The following is a 27,052-nucleotide window of genomic DNA, read 5'->3' as shown; positions in this document are numbered from 1 at the left end:
AAATGGGCTATTAGGAAGCTGCTGTGGACTAAACTGTGTCCCTCAAATTCATGTGTTGAAGCGCTAACCCCCAGGGTGATGGTATTTGGAGATAATTAGGTTTAGATGAGGGCACAGAGAGAACGCAGCCATCTGCAAGCCAGCAAGAGCCCTCACCAGAACCCAGCCATACTGGCTCCCTGATCTTGGACTTTTCACCTCCAGAGCTGTTAAATAATTTCCTGTTGTTTGAGCCACTCAGTTTACGGCATTCTGTTATGGCAGCCTGAGCTGACTGAGGCAGGTGCACCTTTAGAGTATTAATTATTGTGGGTTTAAATGTAAGTGCATTTAAAGCGTTATTAATAAATCACTTCTGTGGGGTTAAATGCATGGAAAGTGCTTGGTGCTGTTCATGATAGATGCCTAGTAGCTGTGAATGTCTCTCCTCTTGCCCCAGATGCCAGACGTTATCCCTGCTCCCAAACATGAGGTCCTACAGGGGGGTGGTGACACATAAGAGCTACATTCCTTTTTCTGGGCAAACTAATAAATTCTCCTACCAAGGCAAGAGAAAAAAACAGATCCCTAGACACTGCCCAAGATCTTTTGTCATCAGTCCAGGGATGGAGGGAACCAGGGATGAGAATTCCTCTTTGCTAAGTTTCAGACATTCACTCAAGCCATTCCCCATGAGCCATCATTCTGGACAGCCCTCCTGTTCATGAACAGATGTTTATTTAGCACCCACAGTGTGCCACGCACTTTTATAAGCCCTTCACAAGTATTAACGCATTTAAACTTTGTAACAAATCTGTAATGTACGTGCAGTTATTATCCCACTTTGCAGACAAGGAAACTGAGGCCCAAGAGTTTAAATGACTTGAACAAGGTCACACAGCCAGCAGGTAGAAGATCAGGATTCCAGCTCCAGAGTCCCAGCGAAGCAAGCGAGGATACTTTTGGGGGTCCTATGTCCCTACTTTTACCTTGCCTCCCTCAAAAACACCTGGGATCTTTTTACAGATCTCCTAGAAACCTGAGGCCACTAGGATATTTCCTTGCTGTAGAATCCATACTGAAGTCCAAGATAATTCTGTTCTTTATTCCCTTCCCATGTATTTAAACTAACAAACCAGGCAATTAGGGCCTCATTTATTCTTTCTTTCTCCAGGTATTCATTGAGTGTCTGCCAGGTACTGGACCCATGCTGGCTGCTGTGGGTGGAGGAACCACTGGCTGAAGGGCCAGTACGCGTTTTCTGTAGCGTAACAAATGCCTGAATTTCCCTTTGAATAGAGTAAACTGTAAAAAGGTCATTCTCTTTAATGAAAAGAAGGCCGAAAGGAGGGAGAATTAAATCAGAGAATGTAAGAGCTAGCAGAGTCCTCCTGCTCAGCTCACAGCCTCCCTCTTATCCCGGAGGAACTTCGGTTTCATACAAGAGATAAAAGGCACTTCCTTACTCATAAAAAAGAATGAAATTTTGCCATTCGCAGCAACACGGAGGGACCTAGAGGGTGTTACACTAAGTGAAGTAAGTCAGACAGAGAAAGACATACTGTAATGATTTCACTTATATGTGGAATCCAAAAAAAGAAAACAAACAAATGAAGACAACAAAACAGAAATAGACTCATAGAGATAGAGAACTAGTTGTTACCAGTAGGCAGAGGCAAGGGGGAGGGGCAAGATGGGGTAGGGGATTGAGGTACAAGCTACTGTGTATAAAATAGATAAGCAACGAGGATATATCGTACAGCGCAGGGAATATAGCCAATATTTTATAATAACTTTAAATGGAGTATAATTTGTAAAAATATTGAATCACTGTGTTCTATACCTGAGGTAATATTATTTATCAACTATACTTGAATTTTTTAAAAAAAGAGATACAAGGTACTTCTTAACCAGTAAAACCCAGTGGGCAAATCAGGGCCCAAGACATGCGTGGGCACTGAGGTTATTCCCTCCCAGGCTGGGGAAGGGCTTCCCAGTCAGGCGGTGACTGATGCCTGGGTGGAGAGGGGAGTGAATGTACTCCAGGCACGGGGCAGGGCGGGGGGGGGGGGGGGGGGGGGGGGGGGGAGTGGAGGGGGCGTGTGCAGGGTCAGAGGTGAGAGGCAGAGGCTGCTATAGCTAGTTTAGTATAACCAGACTCCTGGCGTTTTCCTCTGACTCCCAGACCCGTACGTCCAACTGCCTTACCTAATCTCATCAACTGTGGGTACTTGAGAAGCACCTCAAGATGTCTAACTCATGACCTTTCCTCCACCTGGCCTTTCTTCCCATTAATTCAGAGTATGGGATTGCTGTCCATCCAATTATGTAATCCAGAAACCTAGAGCTCATCCTGAGTGATTCCTCTCCCTCATCCCCCAATCTAGTCTTCACTGCACACTGTCCGTTTTCCTCCCTAAATAGTTTTCCAGCCTGGCTTCCCTGTTCCATCTCCACCGTCACCCCAGCCTCAGCTTTATTTGCCATCTGGAACACCACAGGAGGTTCCGGACTGGCATCCCTGCATCTGCCCTTCTCTGCACTGTGGTCTCAGTCACCAGGAGATGAGTCTGGAGGCTGAGTGGAAGGCAGGGACAAAATAACTAAGGGTCTTATGTGCTAAGCTAAAGGTTCATTCATTCATTCATTCTTGCATTCAGCAACCACTTATTTATTTTTTTTTACAACAATGAAGTTTATTATTATTATTATTTTGCTTCAGAAATTTATCATCTAGGCTTTATTCTGATGCACCCCAAGACACTGAAATGCTACAGTTTTCTGTTAGTCGATATTTCCGGGGGGAATTCCAGAGGGAATGATTTCTTTTCTTTTTTAAAATTTTTATTGGAGTATAGTTAATTTACAATATTGTGTTTATATATATGCACACATCCACTCTTTTTTAGATTCCTTTCCCATGTAGGTCATTACGGAGTATTGAGTAGAGTTCCCTGTGCTGTACAGTAGGTTCTTATTAGTTATCTATTGAGCACCGCTCTGTGCAGACGCTGTTCTAGATGCTGGGAATGCAGTGATGAATAAAAGAAGTCCCTAGTCTTGTGGAGCTTACACCTTAGAGCTGGAAGACAGACATTAAACACATAACAAGTCAGGTGGTCACATGTGTTACAGAGAAGAGGGGGAGGGGAAAGTGAGTAACAGTGCTATTTTATATAGGGTGGCTGAGGAAAGTATGTCCAATAAGGTGACAGCTAAGCAACAGCCCAAAGGACATGAGGAGTGAGCCTGGATAACTGGAGGAAGGAATATGCCAGACAGGGGGACTGTCAGTGCAGAGGTTCTTGGGCAGGATCAGGCTGACATGCTCAAAAAGAGCAAGAAGACTGGTGAGGTTGGCATGGGGATGGGGGGAGCTGGGGGCTGGAGCAGCAAATGAGGCCAGGGAGGTAAGGACTGGGGCAGCTGGGTCAGGCCTGTGGGCTGGATGAGATGAGTGGTGTTATCTGAGTGAATTTTAAAGGACCACCATGTTGAGGACAGGCTCAGAGAGGCAAAGGCAGAAGAAGAGAAGCCAGTGAGGAGGTGAAAGATGGACTAGGTGGTAGCAGAGGAGTTGAGAGGCGATCAGACTGCGTGTTTCGAAGGCAGCGTTGATAGGAGTTATAGATGGATTATGACCTGAGGGCCATTCTTTTGGGAGGGGGGCAGGTCTGGGGAACAGACTTCCAGGGTGGGGGGCCCGGGGGACCTCTGGGTCAGGGCAAACAAGCTCTGCTCAGTGGTGTTGGCACCTTTGTACACAGGAACTAGATCAGCCCGACTTTTCCAGACCCTTGGCTGGAGGGACTGAGCTTAGAGTGTTCCAAACCCTGGCCCAGAGTGGTCCCCTGCCTTTGGCGCATTTCCCTGCAGGAAGAGTCATGGGAAATAAAGCAGCAAACAGCGAGGGCAAACACTGCCCTCACACAGCCCTTGCCTGGGACAACGGCTTGTCCCTGCCACTGCTGGGGTTGCAGTGAGGATGTTGTGGTTTCTGCCCTGCAGTGAGTCTTTGACACCCTTGTCCTCACTTTATTTCAGAATCTAAGTCCATTGATGATTGTGAGGAGCTGGTGATCAACACTACGGCAGCGATCAACAACTTATCTTACTACCAAGTGAAGAATTCCATAATTCAAGACAAAAAGCTATATATTGCTGAATGTAAGGTTCAGAGTTGGGTTTGGGTAGATGCATGTTCATTTAAGGTTTTGACTTTACTAACTAAACACAGAACTGGAGGCATTTATATTTTCTGGTTTCTGGTGCTACTATCTAAGAGCCTGATTTAATTCTAAGAAAGTTGAATATGGGGACACATTAGTTTCTTAGTTCTGGCTAAAGTCCCCTATAGTTGGAATTTTATTATCATTTTTAATTTTAAAATTATCAGTATTTAGCATGATATTGGTTTCTAATAGTCTTTAAATTGAAACTTAAGTTCACTAATTTTATTTCTCTGGTCACAAAACCCAGTGCTCTTAAAGCTCCTTGTGAGTCACAACATGGATGGAATCCTGGAGGCTGTGCGCGTTTTTGGAAATCTCTCCCAGGACCATGACATCTGTGATTTCATTGTGCAGAAAAATGGTGAGTTAATGACACTCACATTCATAGACAGGCATGTCTTGCCAATAAACAGCTGAGCGGTTTTGCAGCTTGGGTCATGACAACGTGACACTTGTTTCTGCTTTGGGACAAGTGATGCCTCACATTCTGTTCCGTCCATCCGTAAGGCTCTCAGCTCAGGATGCCAAGACGGACCTAGGCTGTGTTCTTAGCGTTTCCCTCTCCTTCACAAGTGGTCTTCTGAGTTTTGAGATGGCGCATGTGTGCCTGTGTGTGTGTGCGTGTGCGCGTGTTTAAGAGAAACAAGTAATCTGTACACATCATTTCTGTCCATGGGAATGGACGCAAAAGACATTCTCCATCATGTACTGGAATGTCTATTATAGTACTGCTTGTAATAGTGAAAACTGGAAATAACCTAAATGTCCATCAACAGGTAAGAGGATAAATACATTACAGTATATTCATGCAACCAAGCTTCTACAGCAATGAAAATAAATGAGCTAGAAGTTCATGTATCACCATGCGTCAACCTCAAACGTGTAATATAGGAGCAAAAAAGGCTAGTAATCGGAGGACATATATGAAATAATGCCATTAATATAGTTTTAAAACCTGCAAAACAACCTTGGATATTATTTATGGAATACTCACATGGTAATGGAATAGGGTATAAATGTAGTTGGAAATGATAAACTCCACATTTAAGACAAAGTTACATTTGAATGGTTGCCCCCAAATATAAAATTGAATCTGTAATGTTTTATTTCTTAAACTGGGTAGCAGGTACACAAGAGTATATACTAAACATACTGTTTGTATGTCTTAAGTATTTCATGTAAAAACGGTAAAAAATACCTAATTATTTATGTTCGTGATAGAAACTTTGGATAATACAGATTAAAGAAAACACTACCCCAGAGATAACTGTTAACATTTTAGTGTATATTCTTCTTTTTTTTTTTTTTTTTTTTGCGGTACACGGGCCTCTCACTGTGTGGCCTCTCCCGTTGCGGAGCACAGGCTCCGGACGCGCAGGCTCAGCGGCCATGGCTCACGGGCCCAGCCGCTCCGCGGCATGTGGGATCTTCCCGGACCGGGGCACGAACCCGCGTCCCCTGCATCGGCAGGCGGACTCTCAACCACTGCGCCACCAGGGAAGCCCTAGTGTATATTCTTTAGACTCTTAAAAACACACTTACATGTGATGCAGCCTTTGCCAAGCTCACTGTGTGACACATCAGTAGGCCAAGGTCAGCACAGGGTGGCCACCTCTCAGGTGAGCAGTAGAACAGAGCACACACCTTACTCATTCTCCCCCAACCCTTTGCCCAGCCCCTGCTGGGGGATGAGAAGACGAGACAAACAGTTCCATTTCTAGGAGTAAGGGAAGGCTGGGAGCCTGTCCTGATATGAGACATCCCCTACCCTGGAAGTCCGGCCTCACTACAGGCTTGTTTCCTGCGGTCTGCGTGAGTCTTCTCTTACAAACTGTGGCCCTGGAAGACTTCCAGGAAGATCTCCACTGGAGCCTGTGCTCCCCTCTCCCAGGGCTGTGTATTTAAAGAAAGTTGCTGCTGGAGGTTCATAAGGGCCCTGGAGAACAACCAGAAGTTAGAGATGAAATGAATGGCACCTGTGTAGAGATGAAATGAATGGCACCTGTGTGATTGGAAGGCCCGTGGTTCCCTCCTCTCCATGGGCGGGGGCTCTACCACTGCCTGGGAGGGGGAGCTGACGCCTGCGGCAGATACAGCAATATCAGGGGACAGGGGGCCTGGGGGGCGGGGAGCAGGTTCTGAAGTGGTGGATGTTGGGGAAGGTGCTTCTGAGCAGTGGGTGAAGTCCACTTAGGAAGAGTGGACCGAGTCCCCGAGCAGGGTTTCCAGTTTTGCAAGCTGCTCCCCATTTCCCCTTTGCCATTTGAGAAATGAAATACAGCTGGGGCCCCTGAGCTTTACTGGCCTGCATTCGTTCTCTGCCCTCCCAGTTCACAAGTTCATGATTGCTCTGCTGGATGCTAAGCGTCAGGATATTTGCTTTTCTGCCTGTGGTGTTCTTCTAAATCTCACCGTGGATAAAGACAAGCGTGTCATCCTAAAAGAAGGAGGTGGCATTAAAAAGTAAGTTCAAGGCATGGAGTCCTGACTCTGTCAGGATTCAGAGGACGTAGTATTCCGGGGAGCTTGGGTCCCTCTCCTCATTTCTCCCAGGCAGAGGTATTTCAACATTTGGAAGTGCCAAGCTAGGGCTGAAGAGGGGATTTAGGTTCCATTGGATGTTTAAAATAATTCAGAAGTAGGTTATTGCTACTTTAGAGCTGCTTAAATTTGTAGATATGAAATTAATTTTAATAACACTGAATTATATATAATGCATATGAAATATCACGGAAAGTTAAGCATCATGTTAAAAATATAAAAATTAAAGAGATCCTGTCCTAATAACTTCTCAATTTGACTTTTATTAACTCAGGTTAGTGGATTGTTTAAGGGATTTTGGTCCCACTGATTGGCAGCTGGCCTGCTTGGTGTGCAAAACTTTATGGAACTTCAGTGAAAATATCACCAGTGCTTCGTCATGCTTTGGAGATGAGGCCGCCAACACACTCTTAGTCCTGCTCTCATCGTTTTTAGGTAAGACCCTGACTGTGAGTCTGTGAGCTTTATCAAAATGAGAAAAAATTGTTTTCTGTGACCTGTATGGGTAAAGATTGGTAGGCATTTGGGTGGCTTTGTTTCTATAAATAACAAGAGCATGTTAAAGATGATTATAATTTGGAGCTCTCTGGAAGAGGCTGAATGTCATTTACAGTGGGATGCAAGGACTTTTAACTCATTGCCTGATGTCATGATTTCTTCTGTGGCTTTTCCCCCTTGTTTGCATTTTCTGTAAACTGCATAAATAGGAGATCTAGGCATAAATGTATTGCTGTTGTTTAAAAAGTATATAGACATTGTCGTAATTGAGAAATACAGCTGAAAGCTACTCTGAATTAAGTCACGCTTTTCATGAACCCGTACGTGTTCATTAGCATCTATGTTAATTATGTGAGGGAGGGTCTGTGAAACTATGTGACATTACAGTGGGGCCCTACATTGAACGGTGGGAAATCACTGATGCAAACCAAAGGAAAGATGAGAGTGTCTTACCTTGAAAAATGTCTATTTTTAGGATAATTTTTTCATCCTGGGTTAGGTCTAACAGCAGTGGTTTGGGTCAGTAAATGAGTTTGAGTGTTTAAATAATCTCTTTTCCAAAACGGAGGTGTCCCTACCATTGCCTAGGCACTGTGCTGGATCAGCAAGGCCGTGTGGAAAGACTCGGTTTGACTCAGAGGCTGTGGATTCAAATCCAGCCTCTCTCGGGGGGTGGGGGTGGGGTGACTCGACAGGAGAATCTCTCAGAACCTGTCTTTTCGTCTGTAAAATGGGGACGTGATATCCCTGCCCTGTTGCAGAGAGTCGTGAAAATCAAACAAGCATCCTAAGAACACTCCAGGCAGACCAGAAGGCTGTAGTCAGACAATTCTGAGTTAAGGCCTCGCTTTATCAAGCTTTTAACCTTGGGCTTAACCTCTCTGAGCTTATATTTTCTCATGTCTAAGATGGGGATGATTGATGTCCACTTTGCAGACCTGTAAGGCTAATAAATGAGCAGACCTGTACAAAGAACCTGATACAGAGCCTGACAGACAGCAAGGCCTCAAATCACGGTTGTGAAAGTGCTTCATAAACGCTGTGTCGTAACAACACGTTATTAAACAGGAACTCGGAACCTGAAGCTATTTGAAAGAATCGGGTGTGCTAGGTTGATGTGAAATTTGCTTTTTTCCAGGTAAATAAAATTTTGCATAAGAGTAGGAAAAATGAGCGTGACTTTAAATCATTGAGGTTCACAGTCTGCTCCGTGGACGTGAAGCTTTCTCAGGTTGCCAGGAGCAGAAGCCTGCTCAACTTGCCTTAATTCAGTTCTCAACTGTGGCAGAACATTGGAATCAGCTGTGGAATTAAAAAACAAAAACAACAAAAAAACACTTGTCCTGGCCCCATCCCCCGGAATTGATTCAGGAGCTCTGGGGGGGAGGCTGATTATCTGCGTCATTAAAAAGTTCCACAGGTGAGTCTGCTCTTCAGGCAGCACTGAGAACCTCTGCCCTGGTTAATGAAGGAGTTGAAGGAGAGGATGTCCGGGGAAGAAGGAAGCCGGGAAACAAGCGCATTGCCCAGAGCCTGCTGGACAGGCACTCAGGACCAGGAAGGTTGTTCCAGGTGGAACCAGAGACTCCCAGTGGCCCCCTCAGTAGCGAGCGTCATCTGCTCCACCCTGCTGAGACCCAGCCGTGCTCTGTCAGCTCTTGTAGGAAAAAGCCCTTCCTCCCCCTTGTTCCCTCTAGGCTCCTGCATGGCCGTGGCTTCAGCTGCCTTGAGTCTTCTTCTTGCCGCGCTCCGTGAGTGGGACTCTGTCTCCTCTGTTGTTGGCATGACTTTCTGTGTCCCACTGGGGAGATGTGACTGGTTCCGTGAGTCACTCTCCTGCGGTGTCGGGCTTTCGTGCCTCAGGCAGCAGCTGCCTCGACCACAGGCTGTCTGTGGTTTGCTTTGGCACCTAAGTCTGGGGCAGTCAATGATATATAACAAAATGGTGGGGCCGTGTGGCACCTTGAAGGGATGTGGGCACGGCCGGCTGCGCGGCAAGGGGCAGCACACCGGGCGGACACTCGACTGTAAGGGGCCTGTTCCTACCTCTTCCCTCCCCCAACCTTCCCTATAGCCGGGTTGGGCTTCGCGTGCTTCCCTAACCTTGTACCTTTGCTCGTGCCGTATCCCTTACCTACCTGGCCCAATGCTGCCGGTCCTTGCAGGCCCTTCCCATGAGCTTTTCAAGCCCATGGTCATAGGAAATCTATACTACTTATATAGCAATTAATCGTGAGCTGTGTAACTTGTTCTGTATTATTGTTTTGTAACTTTTATCTCTTTTTCCCCACTCCGGTGGAGACACTTTAGGGGAAGGATGTTGCCTTGTGCAGAGCAGGTTCTTGATGCTTGTGGATTAACTGACAGTAGTGGTATCTTTAATAGTGCTGTGTACTTTTAAAAGCACGTTCATTCTATCCTTGTAAGATCTCTCTAAGGTCATCAGCTAGGTGACAGATGAGGTAGGTAGGTCTAGGAGGGTTAGGTGACTTGTGTAAGATCATACTGTAGCAAGGCCAGGGCTCTTCATCAGAAAGTAAACATCTAGCCCCTGTGTTTTTCTGCTGTTCCATTACATAGTATATACCCTTACCCTACCCTGCCGTGGAAGGGGACAGAGGCATGGGGAACAAAAATCAACATAGTGCATCAGGGAGCCAGGTCATCACACTGTGGAGGACCGGCTGCTTGCTGGCTCTTCTCTCCACGGTGTGGGCATCAGACCCTTACTTCTGACAGGGTTGTAGCTGTGTCTGGCCAGTTGGGTGGCACCAGGTGAAATTGATATATGAGTGAGAGTATACTTAAATTTCAACTGTTTTACAAAAAGAGCTGAAAAACAGGCCATTTTGAAAACAGGATGAGCTGTTAGATCACAAAAGTCCCACACTGAAGTGTGAGCACTGTTTTTAGAAATAATGGTAGGGTAATTGATAAAGCAATGTAGTAAGTTAACCAACTTTTTCTTGATGGGGAACTGGAAAAAGAAAGTAATGGTCCTCAATGTGGTTGGGATGTTGACAGTCTTTTAGAAAAGTGGCTTAAAAAGAATGTTGTCTGAAACTTCCTGATGTACTGCGGCCGCTTCTTATAAACTCATTAGCAATGTGTTTATCTTGAAGTTCTTAAGTGGTGTGCCCTGGCACACTAGGCTACTGTGAGCTTCTCTCAGGATTGCCTGAAAATGGTGATTAGTGTGTGCAATTTGTTATTGTGAATGTAAACGACACTAGGTTATTTTACGTTCGTCTGTGGTATGTGGAACTTAGCACCTAGGTTATATGACGGGGTAGAGGGGGACCCAGTGTTCAAGTTAGAGGATCACATCACCAAGGCCATGCCAAAGAGCCATCAGGTGCTTCTGGAACATGTAAGGACTGTGCCTTCTAATAGTCACAACAATAATCGAACCTTCAAGAGCCACCTGGTGCTGAACAGCAAGCTAGGAAATGGTGCAGTGAGTAGAGGAAGCTTTTATTGCTGCTGCAGGATCCTTCAACTGTAATAGATAGAGATTGTGTTATAATGGTCACTGACAAACTTGTTTTGAGTCCTTTAATCCTTTCTAATATCTTACCTAAAATTCTAGTATTTGGAAGTATGTTGTGCACAAAGAAAGTTTAAGAATAATTGGTTATCTAAATCAGCACTTTTCACACTGTGACCAGCATCTTTAAAAAATGAAGTAGCAAAGAAACAGAATATCAGAATATAGTACATGGGGCTTCCCTGGTGGTGCAGTGGTTGAGAATCCTCCTGCCAATGTAGGGGACATGGGTTCGATCCCTGGTCCAGGAAGATCCCACATGCTGGAGGGCAACTAAGCCCGTGCGCCACAACTACTGGACCTACCTCTAGAGCCCGCGAGCCACAACTACTGAGCCCACATGCCACAACTGCTGAAGTCCGTGCGCCTAGAGCCTGTGCTTCACAACAAGAGAAGCCACTGCAATGAGTAGCCCCCGCTCACTGCAACTAGAAAAAGCCCACACACAGCAACAAAGACCCAGCGCAGCCAAAAATAAATAAATAAATTTATTTAAAAAAATATATAGTACATGTAGTAATATATAAATAAGTTAAATAAGTAAAGTAAGTATTCTATTGTGAAACATTTGCTTTTTGTATATGAATATTTAAGTGTGCGTATATAGTCATCATGTAATATGGACTTCTTAGGTCACAGTAAAAAAAAAGTTTGAAAATCATAGACCTAAATTTTTCTTGGATTAGCCTCTGCTATTCTTTGCAGTACAAGTTCCAAAATTTAATACCTAGTGCAATATGACACATTTTAGGCATTTGCTGTATTTACTTTGAAACTTGAGACTGCTTTTATCTTACCTATAGGTATTTGGCCACTTTTGTTATCTTGCCTAACCCAATTTACAATTAATAGGGTCTGAGTGTAGATTAACTAATTATGTGCTAAGCCTCAAGAAAAGTAACATAGTCTTGACGTTAGATTAAAAAACCCTAAAACACTAAAATAGTGACTTGGCTAAAACCATCAAATCCAACCAAAAGCCCTGGGCAGAGGAAAGGACTGTGGGGTGCCTGGGCTGCCCTCAGCCCTAAGCTGCTTGGGTAAGAAGGGCATGAAACAAGAGAATTCATTTTTAATGAAAGTTTAGTGTTCAGAAAATCTGGAGAAGAGTGAGCAGGAAGAAGATCTAGAAATTCAAAAGCACTCAGAGTCTCACAGACTCCTTTTGTTTGGAAGTAGCCCAACGTGAAGGACTTTGAAGGCATTGAACACCATCTGTATTCTCTTTCTTTCAAGGCCCTGATTATCAAATGGGTGGGGAGAGCCAGGTTTGCTTACAGGGGTCTCCATGGAGAGCCTCGCTGAAGTGTGTGTGTCTGCCCGGAACTTATCTCAGAGCTGCATAGCTGTCCACTTGGCTGGAGGAGAGGAGGGGAAGGTACAGACTGGGATTCCAGACTTATCTTATCCTGGATGGTGACACTAACACCAATAGTGCCAGAGTACACTCTGTGTACTGAAAATATTCAGGGTAGAAAATGTGATGTAAACACTAACGAAGCATTTTATGGTAGGATTTTAATTGGCCTTATGAAAAAAGTTTGCAAATTATGCAAGTAGCAATATTTGTGGTCACTTTAGGACTTAGTGGTTACCACTTAAGAAGGCCTCAGACCTAGGAAGTAGCAGAGCAACCTTCTGACTGGCAGGCCAGTGCATTGTCCTGAAGTCCTTCACATGGGGTCCAATATAAACAAAGAAAAATGCAGTGGCAGGTCGGTGCAGAAACCTCAGTAGCCATTTGTCTTCCTACGTGGGTTGGCTATACTTAGGACATTCACAGAATTCAGAGTGCCCTTGGATTAAGAAGCAAATCAAGGGCTTCCCTGGTGGCGCAGTGGTTGAGAGTCCGCCTGCCGATGCAGGGGACACGGGTTTGTGTCCCGGTCCGGGAAGATCCCACATGCCGTGGAGCGCCTAGGCCCGTGAGCCATGGCCGCTGAGCCTGCGTGTCTGGAGCCTGTGCTCCGCAACGGGAGAGGCCACAACAGTGAGAGGCCCGCGTACCGCAAAAAAAAAAAAAAAAAAAAAAGAAGCAAATCAAGGTTGTAATATTGCATTTTTTTTTTTTACAAGTGCTTTTCTGCATTATCCATGGACTCACTTGGGATTCTGATACTCCTTAGGATTCTCAGTCTCCCACTTTTCACTTTTATTGGTGAGAGCATAAGGTGGCAGGGGGAGGGGTTGTCTTTTCAAAGAAGTACGTCTGGCTTGCTCTGAAATGAGCAATTTGATTTTTAGTCAAGTTTACAGTGTCAAATTCAGCTGTGCTACTTTCCCCAAAGATTTCCTAACTTCTTTTATATCTGTTAACCACTGAAGTAATTAACTTTTCTAATGTGCAGATGAGGAAATAAACTATTAATACTTTGTTTATTCTGAGAAATTGTGATCTGACTTTCGGATGCAGACTTACATGTAAACGTTAGGGATAAATTGAAGTAAGAGCTCAAGTCAATCTAGGATTTTTTTTTTTTTGAGAAGATTATTATCTTTTTTAAATTAAGAGACTAACCTATACTTACTTAAAAGTTTTTGTGAAGAACAGAAAAGAGTTAAAGAACTACTCCCATAAAAAAAAAAGCCTTGTTGGAATTAGAGGTGATCCAGGATGAGTTTAACTCATGCCATCAAAAATTAAACTTAATTCAGTAGGATTATGTTTCTAAATAATTGCTGTAATGTTAATTTTTCTGATACAGATGAAGAACTAGCACTGAATGGGAGTTTTGACCAAGACCTAAAAAACTATCACAAACTACATTGGGAAACAGAATTCAAACCGGTGGCACAGCAGCTTCTAAACCGAATTCAGAGTCATCACACCTTCCTGGAACCCCTGCCTGTTCCTTCTTTCTAACATGATGCAGATTAACAACAGAAACAGGAAGTCAGGTCTCCTTCATTCTTAAGAAGTGGCAACATATGTGAACTTTTTTTCAGTATTAACAAATATTGAAAGTTTTTCAGGTACTGATTTTAGTGAGTAGTCTTAGTATTTTAAAAGAAATAAGCATTTCTTCTTGTTAGGTATTACAGAAAAATGAATATACATTTTGTACTTTCTGCTATGAGAAATGTAAGATGAAAATATATGCATGGGATTTCTAAGTAAATGACTTTTTCTTCTATTCTCTATTAAATAATTTAGTTCTAGTCTTAAAATCCTGACTTAACAATTCTAGAATTTAAGTGCTTGTCAGTTCAGTAAATCAACTGTGCAATGAAGACTATTAGGTTTTGTGTATAGAAATAATGGTTGTCAACACTATTAGGAATACATTACTACATAAGCATCTGCACTAATTCTTACAGCATCTAATAATAATTTTCTGGTTAGGTACCAGTATTTTTCTGGTTGTCATATTAAGAGAAGGGGTAAGCAGAAACGTTTAGAGAAGATTGCCTGGGGCCATCTACTCTTTACTAAATAAGTAAAATAGATGGAAAAGGAAGTATTTTACCTTTTTATTTTCATTTGAAATAAAATGAGTAGACCAGACAATTCTTCTACTTATAACTCTCTGTGACTAGGGAGGTGATATAATGTACTAGAAAGAGTGTAGGCTTAAGTGTACGGCAGATCTCATTTGAATCCTAGCTCTCTCCTGCTTGGGCCTTGGGCAAATAACTTAATTTTTTTTTAGCTTCAACTGTAAAATGGCATTAATATCTATTTTAATATCGTGTAGTTTAGGGAAAAAAACAAAATGGGCAAATTGTCCAGTATAGTGACTGATGTATAGTAGGTGCTCAATAAATTATGATGGTAGTTAGTTTATTAGTTTGCCATTCTTTGTAGGATAAGTTTGGCCTTTGAATAAATGATAAAAACCAAAGAAATTGAGATAACCCTTGTTATCCCATATTAGCCAAAGGCGATTTGGAAATAAAAGTAGATTTACTACTCTACTCTGTAGGGTGAGAGATGAGCCATTAATAACCAAAAAGCTCATCTCTCACGCTGACAAAATACCAAGACTAATGGGATGAAGGCAGGCATCCCAGACTAGATGGGCTCTTAAAATCTATTAGAAAAAACCTAAATTTCCAGGAACAAATAGACTTACCAAGGGCTCCTCTAGTTTGGGGCTCATCCCTGGTTGGGGCTCAGCAAAATCCTCTAGAGACACTCACCTTATCCATAAGTCTTTCATCCGTAATTATATGCTGGTAGATTCACTCCAGTAGTTGAAATCATTTTTAAAAAGTCTGACAGGCCAATCTCTCAAAAACATTTGAAGATCTAAGTCTTTATTTTAACCATAGCAGGCTATATATTCTACTTTCAGTGAAAAAGATAAAACTCTCTTCCCCCTAAAACAGCACTCTCTGTATTTATAACTAATATAATAACTCATAGTGGAATACCATTGTACCTGTTCTCCATGTTATACTCAGACTCATGTGCAAGCTGGACCATTTGGAACCATCTACCTGCCTTAAAAATTATGGTGAAAAACACATACAATTTACCATCTTAACTTTTTTTTAATTTAAAAGGAAATTTTTTATTTTGGGGGGGTGCACTGTGTGGCATGTAGGATCTTAGTTCCCCAACCAGGGGTCGAACCCACATCCCCTATGGAGGAAGTGTGGAGTCGTAACCACTAGACTGCCAGGAAAGTCCCCATCTTAACTATTTTTAAATGTACAGTTCAGTAGTGTTAACTTTATTCACATTGTTCTGCAACAGTTCTCCAGAACTTTTTCATCTTGCAAAACTGAAACTCTATAATTCATTAAACAACTCTCCATCTCCTCCTCTCCCCAGGCCCTAGAAAACACCATTCTACTTTGTTTCCAAGAATTTGATTTGACTAGTTTAGATATTTCATACAGCATTTGTCTTTTTGTGATTGGCTTATTTTACTTAGCCATAATGTCCTCAAAGTTCATCCATGTTGTGGCATGTGATGGGATTTCCTTCCTTTTTAAGGCTGAATAATATTTCCTTGTATGTTTATATCACACTTTTTTATCCATTCACTCATCAAAGGACATTTGGGTTGCTTCTCTCTCAGGGCTACTGTGAATAATGCTACTTATGAACATGGGTGTGTAAATACCATCTTTGAGATCCTGCTTTCAATTCCTTTGGGTGTATACTCAGAAACGGAATTACTGGATCATATAGTAGTAATATTTTTAATTTTTTGAGGAATCTCTATACTGCTTTCCACAGAGGCTGTGCCATTTCACATCACCAACAGTGCACAAGGGTTCCCATTTCTTTACATCTTCTCCAGCACTTGCTATTTTCTGTTGTTTGTTTGCTTTGCTTTTGTTTTTTGGGGTTTTTTTTGATAGTAGCCATCTTAATGGTTGTGAAATGGTATCTCATTGTGGTTTTGATTTGCATTTCTCTAATAATTAGTGATATTGAGTATCTTTTCATATGGTTTTTGACCACATATATCATCTTTGGAGAAATGTCTATTCAAGTCCTTTGCCCATTTTTATTTATTTATTTTGAAAAATAATTATTTTAAAATTTTTATTGAAATATAGTTGATTTACAATGTGTTAGTTTCAGATTTACAGCAAAGTGATTCAGAGATATATATATATATATATGATACACACACACACACACACACACACACACACACACATACACATACACACACACATACATTTGTTAGATTCATTTCCATTGTAGGTTATTACAAGATACTGAGTACAGTTCCCTGTGTTATACAGTAGGTCCTTGTTATCTATTTTATATATAGTAGTGTGTATATGTTAATCCCAAACTCCTAATTTATCCCTCTCCCACCCCGCTTTCCCCATTGGTAAGCATAAGTTTGCTTTCTATGTCTGTGAGTCTATATCTGTTTGTAAATAAGTTCATTCATATCATTTTTTTAGATTCCACATATAAGTGATATCGTTATTTTTATCTTTGTCTGACTTACTTCACTTGGTACGATAATCTCTAGGTGCATCCATGTTGCTGTAAATGGCATTATTTCACTCTTTTTTTATGACTGAGTAATATTCCATTGTGTATATATACCACATCTTCTCTTTCCATTCATCTGTCAGCGGACACTTAGGTTGCTTCCATATCTTGGATATTGTAAATAGTGCTGCTATGAACATTGGGGTGCATGTATCTTTTCGAATTATAGCTTTCTCCAAATATATGCCCAGGAGTGGGATTGCTGGGTCATATGGTAGCTCTGTTTTTAGTTTTTTTTAAGGAACCTCCATACTGTTCTCCATAGTGGCTGCACCAATTTACATTCCCACCAACAGTGTAGGAGGGTTCCCTTTTCTCCACATCCTCTCCAGCATTTATTATTTGTACACTTTTTGATGATGGCCATTCTGATCAGAGTGAGGTGATACCTCATTGTAGTTTTGATTTGCATTTCTCTAATAATTAGCGATATTGAGCATCTTTTCATGTGCCTGTTGGCCATCTATATGTCTTCTTTGGAGAAATGTCTATTTAGATCTTCTGCCCATTTGTTGATTGGACTGTTTATTTTTTTGATATTAAGCTGTATGAGCTGTTTGTATATTTTGGAAATTAATCTCTTGTCGGTCACATCATTTGCAAATAGTTTCTCCCATTCTGTAGGTTGTCTTTTTGTTTTGTTTACGATTTCCTTTGCTGTGCAAACGCTTTTAAGTTTAATTAGGTCCTGTTTGTTTATTTTGGTTTTTATTTCCATTACTCTAGAAGAGGGATCCAAAAACCTATTGCTGTGATTTATGGTAAAGAGCGTTCTGCCTAAGTTTTCCTCTAGAATTTTTATAGTGTCCGGTCTTACATTTAGGTCTGACAGTAGTTCTTTAATCCATTTTGAGTTTATTTTTGTATATGGTGTTAGAGAATGTTCTAATTTCATTCTTTTACATGTATCTGTTCAGTATTCCAGCACCACTTGTTGAAGAGACCGTCTCTTCTCCATTGTATATTCTTGCCTCCTTTGTCATATGTTAATTGACTGTAGATGTGGGGGTTTATTTCTGGGCTTTCCATTGATCTGTTCCATTGATCTGCATGCCTGTTTTTGTGCCTGTACCATACTGTTTTGATTAATATAGCTTTGTAGTATAGTCTGAAGTCAGGGAGTGTGATTCCTCCAGCTCCATTTTTCTTTCTCAAGATGGCTTCGGCTCTTGGGGTCTTTTGTGTTCACATACAAATTTAAAAAAATTTTGTTCTAGTTCTGTGAAAAATGGCATTGGTGATTTGACAGGGATTGCGTTGAATCTATAGATTGCCTTGGATTGCATGGTCATTTTAACAATATTGATTCTTTCAACCTAAGAACATGGTATATCTTTCTATCTGTTTGTGTCATCTTCAATTTCTTTAATCAGCATCTTATAGTTTATGGAGTACATGGACTTATAGTTTATGGTCTTGTACTCAGAGAAATCAAAAGCTTTACAGACAAGCAAAAGCTAAAAGAAGTCAACACCTCCAAACCAGCTGTACAACAAATGCTAAAGGAACTTCTTTAGGCAGAAAAGAAAAGACCACATCTAGAAACAAGAAAATTAGGAAATGGAAAAGCTCACTGGTAAAGGCAAACATACAGTAAAGATAGGAAATCATCCAAACACAAACTAGTAGGGAAATTAAAAGACAAAAGTAGTAAAATCATCACAATAAGCAGTTAAGAGATATGCAAAACAATTAGATGTAAAATATATCAAAACCAGTAATCATGAGGGGAGGAGAGTACAACTGCAAGTATTTAAAATGCATTTGAAACTAAGATCAGCAACTAAGACAATCATATATATATACAGACTGCTATACCAAAACCTCATGGTAACCACAAATCAAAAATCTATACACACAAAAAAGAAAAAGGAATCAAAGCATAACACTAAAGATAGTCATCACATAACAAGAGAAGAGGACAAACAAAGAAGGAAAGAAGAAAGGCCCACAAAAACAAATCCAAAACAATTAACAAAATGGCAGTAAAAACATTCATAATGATAATTACCTTAAATGTAAATGGACTGAATGCTCCAACCAAAAGACATAGACTGGCTGAATGGATACAAAAACAAGAACCATATATATGCTGTCTACAAGAGACCCACTTCAGATCTAGAGACACATACAGGCTGAAAGTGAGAAGATGGAAAAAGCTATTCCATGCAAATGGAAATGAAAAGAAAGTTAGAGTAGCAATACTTATATTAGACAAAACAGACTTTAAAATAAAGACTGTGGGCTTCCCTGGTGGCGCAGTGGTTGAGAGTCCTCCTGCCGATGCAGGGGACATGGGTTCGTGCCCCAGTCTGGGAAGATCCCACATGCCGCAGAGCGGCTGGGCCCGGGAGCCATGACCATTGAGCCTGCACGTCTGGAGCCTATGCTCCGCAACGGGAGAGGCCACAACAGTGAGAGGCCTGCATACCGCAAAAAAAAAATAATAAAAATAAATAAATAAATAAAGACTGTTACAAGAGACAAAGAAGGACACTACATAATGATCAAGGGATCAATCTAAGAAGAAGATATAACAATTGTAAATATATATGCACCCAACATAGGGGCACCTCAATATATAAGGCATATGTTAACAGATATAAAAGGAGAAATTGACAGTAACAGTAGTGGGGACTTTAACACCCCACTTATATCAATGGACAGATCAACCAGACAGAAAATCAGTAAGCACAAGCCTTATATGACACATTATACCAGATGGACTTAACTGATTAATTTATAGAGCATTCTGTCTGAAAGCAGCAGAATACACATTATTTTCATGTGCACATGGAACATTCTCCAGGATAGATCACATACTCAGCCACAAAGCAGGCCTTGGTCAATTTAAGAAAATTGAAATTATATCAAGCATCTTTTCTGACCACAACACTATGAGATTAGAAATCAGCTACAAGGGAAAAACTGTAAAAAACTCAAACATGTGGAGGCTAAATAGTATGCTACTGAACAACCAGTTGATCACTGAGTAAGTCAAAGAGGAAATTAAAAAATGCCTAGAGACAAATGACAATGAAAACATGATGATCCAAAACCTATGGGATGCAGCAAAAGCAGTTCTAAGATGGAAGTGTATAGCAATACAAGCTTACCTCAAGAAAGAAGAGGGCTTCCCTGGTGGCTCAGTGGTCGAGAGTCCGCCTGCCGATGCAGGGGATATGGGTTCGTGTCCTGATCTGGGAAGATCCCACATGCCGCGGAGCGGCTAGGCCCGTGAGCCATGGCCACTGAGCCTGCGCATCTGGAGCCTGTGCTCCGCAATGGGAGAGGCCACAACAGTGAGAGGCCCGCGTACCGCAAAAAAAAAAAAAAAAAAAAAAGAAAAATCTCAAACAACCTAACTTTACACCTAAAGCAACTAGATAAAGAACAAACAAAACCCAGAGTTAGTAAAAGGAAAGAAATCATTAAGATCAGAGCAGAAAGAAATGAAATAGAGACACACACACAAAAAGATCAATGAAACTATAAGCTGGCTAAACAAAGATAAACAAAATTGATAAACCTTTAGCCAGACTCACCAAGAATAAAATGAGAGAAGGCCCAAATCAATAAAATCAGAAATGAAAAAGAAGTTACAACAGACTCCACAGAAATACCATACCACAGAATACCAGAAGGACCATAAGAGACTACTATGAGTAACTCTACGCCAATAAAATGGACAACCTAGAAGAAATGGACAAATTCTTAGAGAGGTACAGTCTCCCAAGACTGAACGACGAAGAAATAGAAAATATGAACAGACCAATTACCAGTACTGACATTGAATCACTAATTTTAAGACTTCCAATAAACAAAAGTCGAGGACCAGATGGCTTCACAGGTGAATTCTACCAAACATTTAGAGAAGAGTTAATACCAAACTCATCCAAAAAAATTGCAGAGGACAGAACACTTCCAAACTCACTCTTTTTGCCCAGCATCACCCTGATACCAAAACCAGACAAAGATATCACAAAAAATAAAACTATAGGCCAATATCACTGACAAACATAGATGCAAAAATCCTCAACAAAATACTAGCAAACTGACTCCAACAATACATTAAAAGGATCATACACCATGATCAAGTGGGTTTTATCCCGGGGATGCAAGGATTTTTCAATATCTGCAAATCAATCAGTGTGATACACCACATTAACAAACTGAAGAATAAAAATCATATGATCATCTCAGTAGATGCAGAAAAAGCTTTTGATAAAATTCAACATCCATTTATAATAAAAACTCTCTAGAAAGTGGGCATAGAGGGAACATACTTCAACGTAACAAAGGCCATATATGACAAACCCACAGCTAACATCATACTCAACAGTAAAAATCTGAAAGCATTTCCTCTAAGATCAGGAACAAGAAAAGGATGCCCACTCTCACCACTTTTATTCACCATAGTTTTGGAAATCCTCATCATAGCAATCAGAGAAGAAAAAGAATTAAAAGGAATCCAAATTGGAAAAGAAGTAGTATGATTATCACTGTTTGCAGATGACATGATACTATACATAGAAAATCCTAGATGCCGCCAGAAAACTACTAGACCTCATCAATAAATTCAGTAAGTTTGCAGGATACAAAATTAATATACAGAAATCTGTTGCTTTTCCATACACTGACAATGAAATATCAGACAAAGAAGTTAAGGAAACAATCCCATTTACGATCGCAACAAAAATAATAATATACCTAGGAATAAACCTACCTAAGGAGGCAAAAGACCTGTACCCTGAAAACTGTAAGATGCCCATTTTTTAATCAGGCTATTTGTGGGGGTTTTTTTGTTTGTTTTGTTGTTTTTTGGTGGTAGTTGTTGAGTTAAAGGAGTTATTTATATATTCTGGATATTAAGCCTTTGTCAGATACATGATTTACAAATATTTTCTCCCATTCTGTAGGTTACCTTTTTACTGTTGATTGTGCCCTTTGATGCATAGAGAAGTAAGTTTGATGTAGTTCCATTTATCTATTTTTTCTGTTGCCTTTTGGTCTTATGTCAAATAAATCATTGCCAAATCCAGTGTCCTGAAGCTTTGCCCCCTATGTTTTCTTCTAGGAGTTTTAAAGTTTTAATTTTTACATTTAGGTCTTTAATCCATTTTAGTTAGTTTTTGTGTATGGTTGTAAGGTAAAGGTCTAACTTCATTTTTTTTGCATGTGGATATCCAGTTTTCCCAGAACCATTTGTTGAAAAGACAGTCCTTTCCTCATCGAATGGTCCTTTTCCATTTATTTGTGTCTCCTTTAGTTTTTTATAGTAATGTTTTGTAGTTTTCGGTGTCAAGTCTTTAAACTCCTTTGGTTAAATTTATTTCTAAGGATTTTATTCTTTTTGATGCTATTATAAATGGAATTGTTGCCGTAGTTTCCTTATTAGATTGCTCATTGTTAGTGTATAAAAATGCAACTGATTTTGTATCTTGTAACTTTGCTGAATAATTTATCTCCAACAGGTTTTTAAAATTTAATTTTTTATTTTGTGTGTGTGAGGGGGGAATCTTTAGGGTTTTCTATGTATAAGATCATGTAATTTGCAAAGAGAGATAATTTTACATTTCCTTTCTAATTTGGACATCTTTTTCTTGCCTAATTGCTCTGGCTAGGACTTCTGGTACTATGAGTGGTGCAAGTAGGCATCCTTGTTTTGTTCCTGATCTTAGAGGAAAAGCTTTGTCTTTCACAGAGTATGATGTTAGCTGTGGGCTTTTCACATATGGCCTTTATTACATTGAGATCGTTTCCTTCTACTCCTAGTTTGTTGAGTACTTTTTATCATGAAAGGGTGTTGAATTATGCCGGATGATTTTTCTGCATCAATTGATATGATCATGTGTTTTTCCCCCTTCCATTCTGTTAACATGGTGTATTAATTACACTGATCAATTTTTATATGTTGAATCATCCTTGCATTTCAGGAATCTATCTTCATTTTTTAAATGTGCCATTGAATTCTCTTTACTAGTATTAAGGATTTTTGCAACAGTATTCATCAGAGATATTGGTCTGTAGTTTTCTTGTAGCCGCTTTGTCTGGCTTTGGTTTCAGGGTAATGCTGACCTCATAGAATGAGTTTGGAAGTGTTCCCTCTTCTTCAGTTTTTTGGATGAGTTTGGTGTTGACTCTTCTTTAAACGTTTGGTATAATTTTTCTGTGAAACCATTTGGTCCTGGGCTTTGTTGAGAGTTTTTGATTACTGATTTCAATCTCCATACTAGTTATAGGTCTGTTCAGATTTTCTGTTTCTTCGTGATTCAGTCTTGGTAGGTTGTGTGTTTCTAAGTTATCCAATTTGTGTATTGGGTTGGCCAAAAGTTTCATTCGTTTTTTTCCATAAGATGGCTCTAGTAGCAGTTAGTTGTTTTTAACGTCATTCGGAACAATTTTGTTAGAATGTATGTGACAGCTGTCATATCGGCATGCGTTTAAAAAAAGACATCAAAATTGGTGAATTTTTGCATAGCCATTTTAATATTGAAGATGGAAGAAGAAACAACATTTTTGTCATATTATGCTTTATTATTTCAAGAAAGGTAAAAACACAACTGAAACGCACAAAAAGATTTGTGTAGTTTATAGAGAAGGTGCTGTGACTGATTGAATGTGTCAGAAGTGGTTTGCGAAGTTTCGTGTTGGAGATTTCTCACTGGACGATGATCCACGGTCGGGTAGACCAGTTGAAGTTGATAGCGATCAAATTGAAACAGTAATTGAGAACAATGAATGTTAATACCTGGTGGGAGATAGCCGACATACTCAAAATATCCAGATCAAGCACTGAAAATCATTTGCACCAGCTTGGTTATGTGAATTGCTTTGATGTTTGGGTTCCACATGAGTTAAGTGAAAAAAACCTTCTTGACCATATTTCTGCATGTGATTCTCTACTGAAATGTAATGAAAACATTGTTTTTAAAACAAATTGTGACAGGCGATGAAAAGTGGATACTGTACAACAATGTGTAACGGAAGAGATTGTGGGGCAAGTGAAATGAACCACCACCAACCACACCAAAGGCTGGTCTTCATCCAAAGGTGATGTTGTGTATATGGTGGGATTGGAAGGGAGTCCTCTATTATGAGCTCCTTCCAGAAAACCAAACGATTAATTCCAACAAGTACTGCTCCCAACTAAACCAACTGAAAGCGTCACTCGACGAAAAGCGTCCAGAATTAGTCAACAGGAACTGCGTAATCTTCCATCAGGATAGCACAAGACTGCATGTTTCTTTGATGACCAGGCGAAAACTGTTACAGCTTGGCTGGGAAGTTCTGATTCGTCTGCCATATTCATCAGACACTGCACCTTTGGATTTCCATTTATTTTGTTCTTTACAAAATTCTCTTAATGGAAAAAATTTCAAGTTTTTGAAATTTTAGACTGTAGAAGGCACCTGGAACAGTTCTTTGCTCAAAAAGATAAAAGTTGGGCCTCCCTGGTGGCACAGTGGTTAAGAATCCGCCTGCCAATGCAGGGGACACGGGTTCGAGCCTTGGTCTGGGAAGATCCCACATGCTGTGGAGCAACTAAGCCCATGTGCCACAACTACTGAGCCTGCGCTCTAGAGCCTGCGAGCCACAACTACTGAAGCCCACGTGCCTAGAGCCTGCACTCCGCAACAAGAGAAGCCACCACAATGAGAAGCCTGCGCACCGCAATGAGAAGCCTGCACACTGCAATGAAGAGTAGCCCCCCCTTGCCACAACTAGAGAAAGGTCACACACAGCAACAAAGACCCAACTCAGCCAAAATTAATTAATTAATTAAAAATATATTTAAAAAAGATAAAGTTTTGGGAAGATAGAATTATGAAGGTGCCTGAAAAATGGCAGAAGGAAGTGGAACAAAAGGGTGAATGCATCGTTCAATAAAGTGTTTGGTAAAAATGAAAAATGTGTCTTTTATTTTTACTTTAAAACCGAAGGCACTTTTTGGCCCACCCAATACATAATAGTTTCTATCCTTTTTTTTTTTACATTGGTTGTTAATGTCCCATTTTTCATTTCTGATTTTATATATTTGATTCTTTTTCTTAATCTAGTTAAAGGTTTGTCAATTTTTTTGATCTTTTCAAACAACTCTTTGTTTTGTTGTTTCTATTGTTTTCTGTTGTCTGTTTTATTTATCTCTGCTCTATGTTTCCTTCCTTCTGCTAGCTCTGGGTTTGGATTGTTCTTTGTCTAGTTCCTTGACGTGTGAAGTTAGGTTGTTGATTTGAGATCTTTTTGCTTTTTTAATGTAAGAGTTTATAGCTCTAAACTTCCCTCTTAGCACTGCATCCATAAATTTTGGTGTGTTCTGTTTTTAATTTATCTCGAGATATTTTCTAATTCCATTTGTGATTTCTTCTTTGCAATGGCTTTTTAAGAATGTGCTGTTTAATTTCTCCATACTTGTGGGCTTTCCAGTTTTTCTTTCTGCAATCGATTACTAGTTTCATTCCATTATGATCAGAAAAGATAGTTTGTATGATTTCAATCTTTTAAAATTTGTTAAGACTTGTTTTGTGGCTTAATATGTGGTCAGTCCTGGAGAATGTTCCATGTGCACTTGAGAAGAATGTATATTCTTCTGTTTAAGTGTTCTGTATATGTCTGATAGATCCAACTAATCTATAGTGATGTTCAAGTCCTCTGTTTCCTTATTTATCTTCTGTTGGTTCTATTCATTTTTGGAAGTGGGTATTGAATCTCCTACTATTATTGTGTTGCTATCTATTTCTCTCTTCAATTCTATTAACATTTGCTTCATATATTTAGGTATTTGGTGCCTATATGTTTATAATTGTTATAGCTTCCTGGTGAATTGACCCTTTTGTCTGATATTCATATAGCCACCTCTGCTCTCTTTCGGTTACCATTTGCATGGAATATCTTTTTCCAGCCTTTCACTCTCAGTCTATATGTGTCCTTAGATCTAAAGTTAGTTTCTTATAGACAGCATATAGTTGAATCCTCTTTTTTATTTTATCCATTTGGCCAATCTGTGTCTTTTGATTGGGGGATTCAATCCATTTACATTTGATGTAATTACTGACAGGGAAGGACTTACTACTGCCATTTTGTTAATTGTTTTCTGCAAGTTTTGTAGCTTTTTTGTACCTCATTTCCCCTCTTCTTCCTTTGTGTTTCACTGACTTTTTTTTTTTTTTTGTAGTGACATGCTTTGATTTCCTTCTCATTTCTTTTTGTGTAAATTCTAAAGAGATTTTCTTTGTGGTTACCATGGGGATTACATTTAAAAATGTTAAAGTTATAAGAATATTTTAAGCTGATAAGAACTTGATTTGCATACAAAACTCCATTCCTTTACAGTTCTGCCCACTCCCCACTTTGTTACTGATGTCCCCCTAAGTCCCTTAGGCTCTCTTCACTTTTCTTCATTTCTCTTTTTGTCCCTCTGACTTGAACCTCCAAGGTTACTAATAGTAACTCTAAAGTTATTGATAGTATCAGTAACTCTTCAAGGTCACTGATTAATTCTTCTCTGATCAAATCTCCAGTTGAACTCTAGTTTTTTTTCCTTAATTCAATTATTGTATTCTTCAGCTCCAGAATTTGATTTCTTCTTTATTCTGTCTCTTTAGTGACATTCTCATTTTGTTCATGCATCATTTTCCTGATTTGTCAGTCTCGTTCTTTTTTAGTTCATTGAGCATCTTTAAGACAACTGTTTAAAATTCTTTGTTAGGCAAATCAGATTTCCGCATTGCTTTAGGGTTGGTTTCTCTAGGTTTGTTTCTTAGATTTTGCCACATTCTTCTGTTTATTTATATACCCTGTGAACTTTGTTGAGATTTGGGCATTTGAAAAATAGCTATTCCAGGGACGTATCTTCTTTGGGCATGTGTGTATGCTTTCATTCCAAGATATATATCTGCTTTTAACTGTCTTAATTTCCCTAAGAGGCTTGTCTCTGTTTCTTCTCAGGAGCTTCCTGTTCCACTTTCTATTTTATTCCCGGCTGTACTCTCTTGGATCTCCTGTACCTGCCTACAGAACTGTAGACTCCCTGCTGCTCTAATGCACCTCTACGCTCACTTCTGTTTTCAGTGGCCCACAACCAGCATCCAAACCATGCTACCACTCCCACTAGTGCTCCAAGTCAGGTGAGACAGAATTCAGTCCCTCAAACAGCCCCCAGACAAGCCTGAATACTGGACACAAGTTCACCTTCTTCCTTTCTGTCCTGAGGGAGGAGCCACGAATTGGGGGTTTCCTCTCAATTGCATCATGCTGTGCCAGGCAAAGGGAAGGGCTAGGACAAGC

At 40.3% G+C, this 27,052-nt stretch overlaps 1 protein-coding gene across 1 annotated transcript in view; it reads left to right on the top strand.

Moving 5' to 3' along the window:
* Positions 1-13,665, top strand: part of ARMC2 (armadillo repeat containing 2) — a 100,445-nt gene extending 86,780 nt beyond the window's left edge. The window contains exons 13-17 of the mRNA XM_082856015.1: positions 4,024-4,146; positions 4,459-4,572; positions 6,542-6,674; positions 7,027-7,187; positions 13,503-13,665. Of these exons, the coding sequence (XP_082712141.1) occupies positions 4,024-4,146; positions 4,459-4,572; positions 6,542-6,674; positions 7,027-7,187; positions 13,503-13,660 (689 nt within the window). The 3' untranslated portion in view covers positions 13,661-13,665. The remainder of the gene's footprint in view (positions 1-4,023; positions 4,147-4,458; positions 4,573-6,541; positions 6,675-7,026; positions 7,188-13,502) is intronic.
* The last annotated feature ends 13,387 nt before the right edge of the window (positions 13,666-27,052 follow it).

Source organism: Leucopleurus acutus, assembly GCF_964270905.1.
Source record: "Leucopleurus acutus genome assembly, chromosome: 15".
NCBI lineage: Eukaryota > Metazoa > Chordata > Mammalia > Artiodactyla > Delphinidae > Leucopleurus > Leucopleurus acutus.
This window is presented reverse-complemented; position numbering and strand designations above follow the sequence as displayed.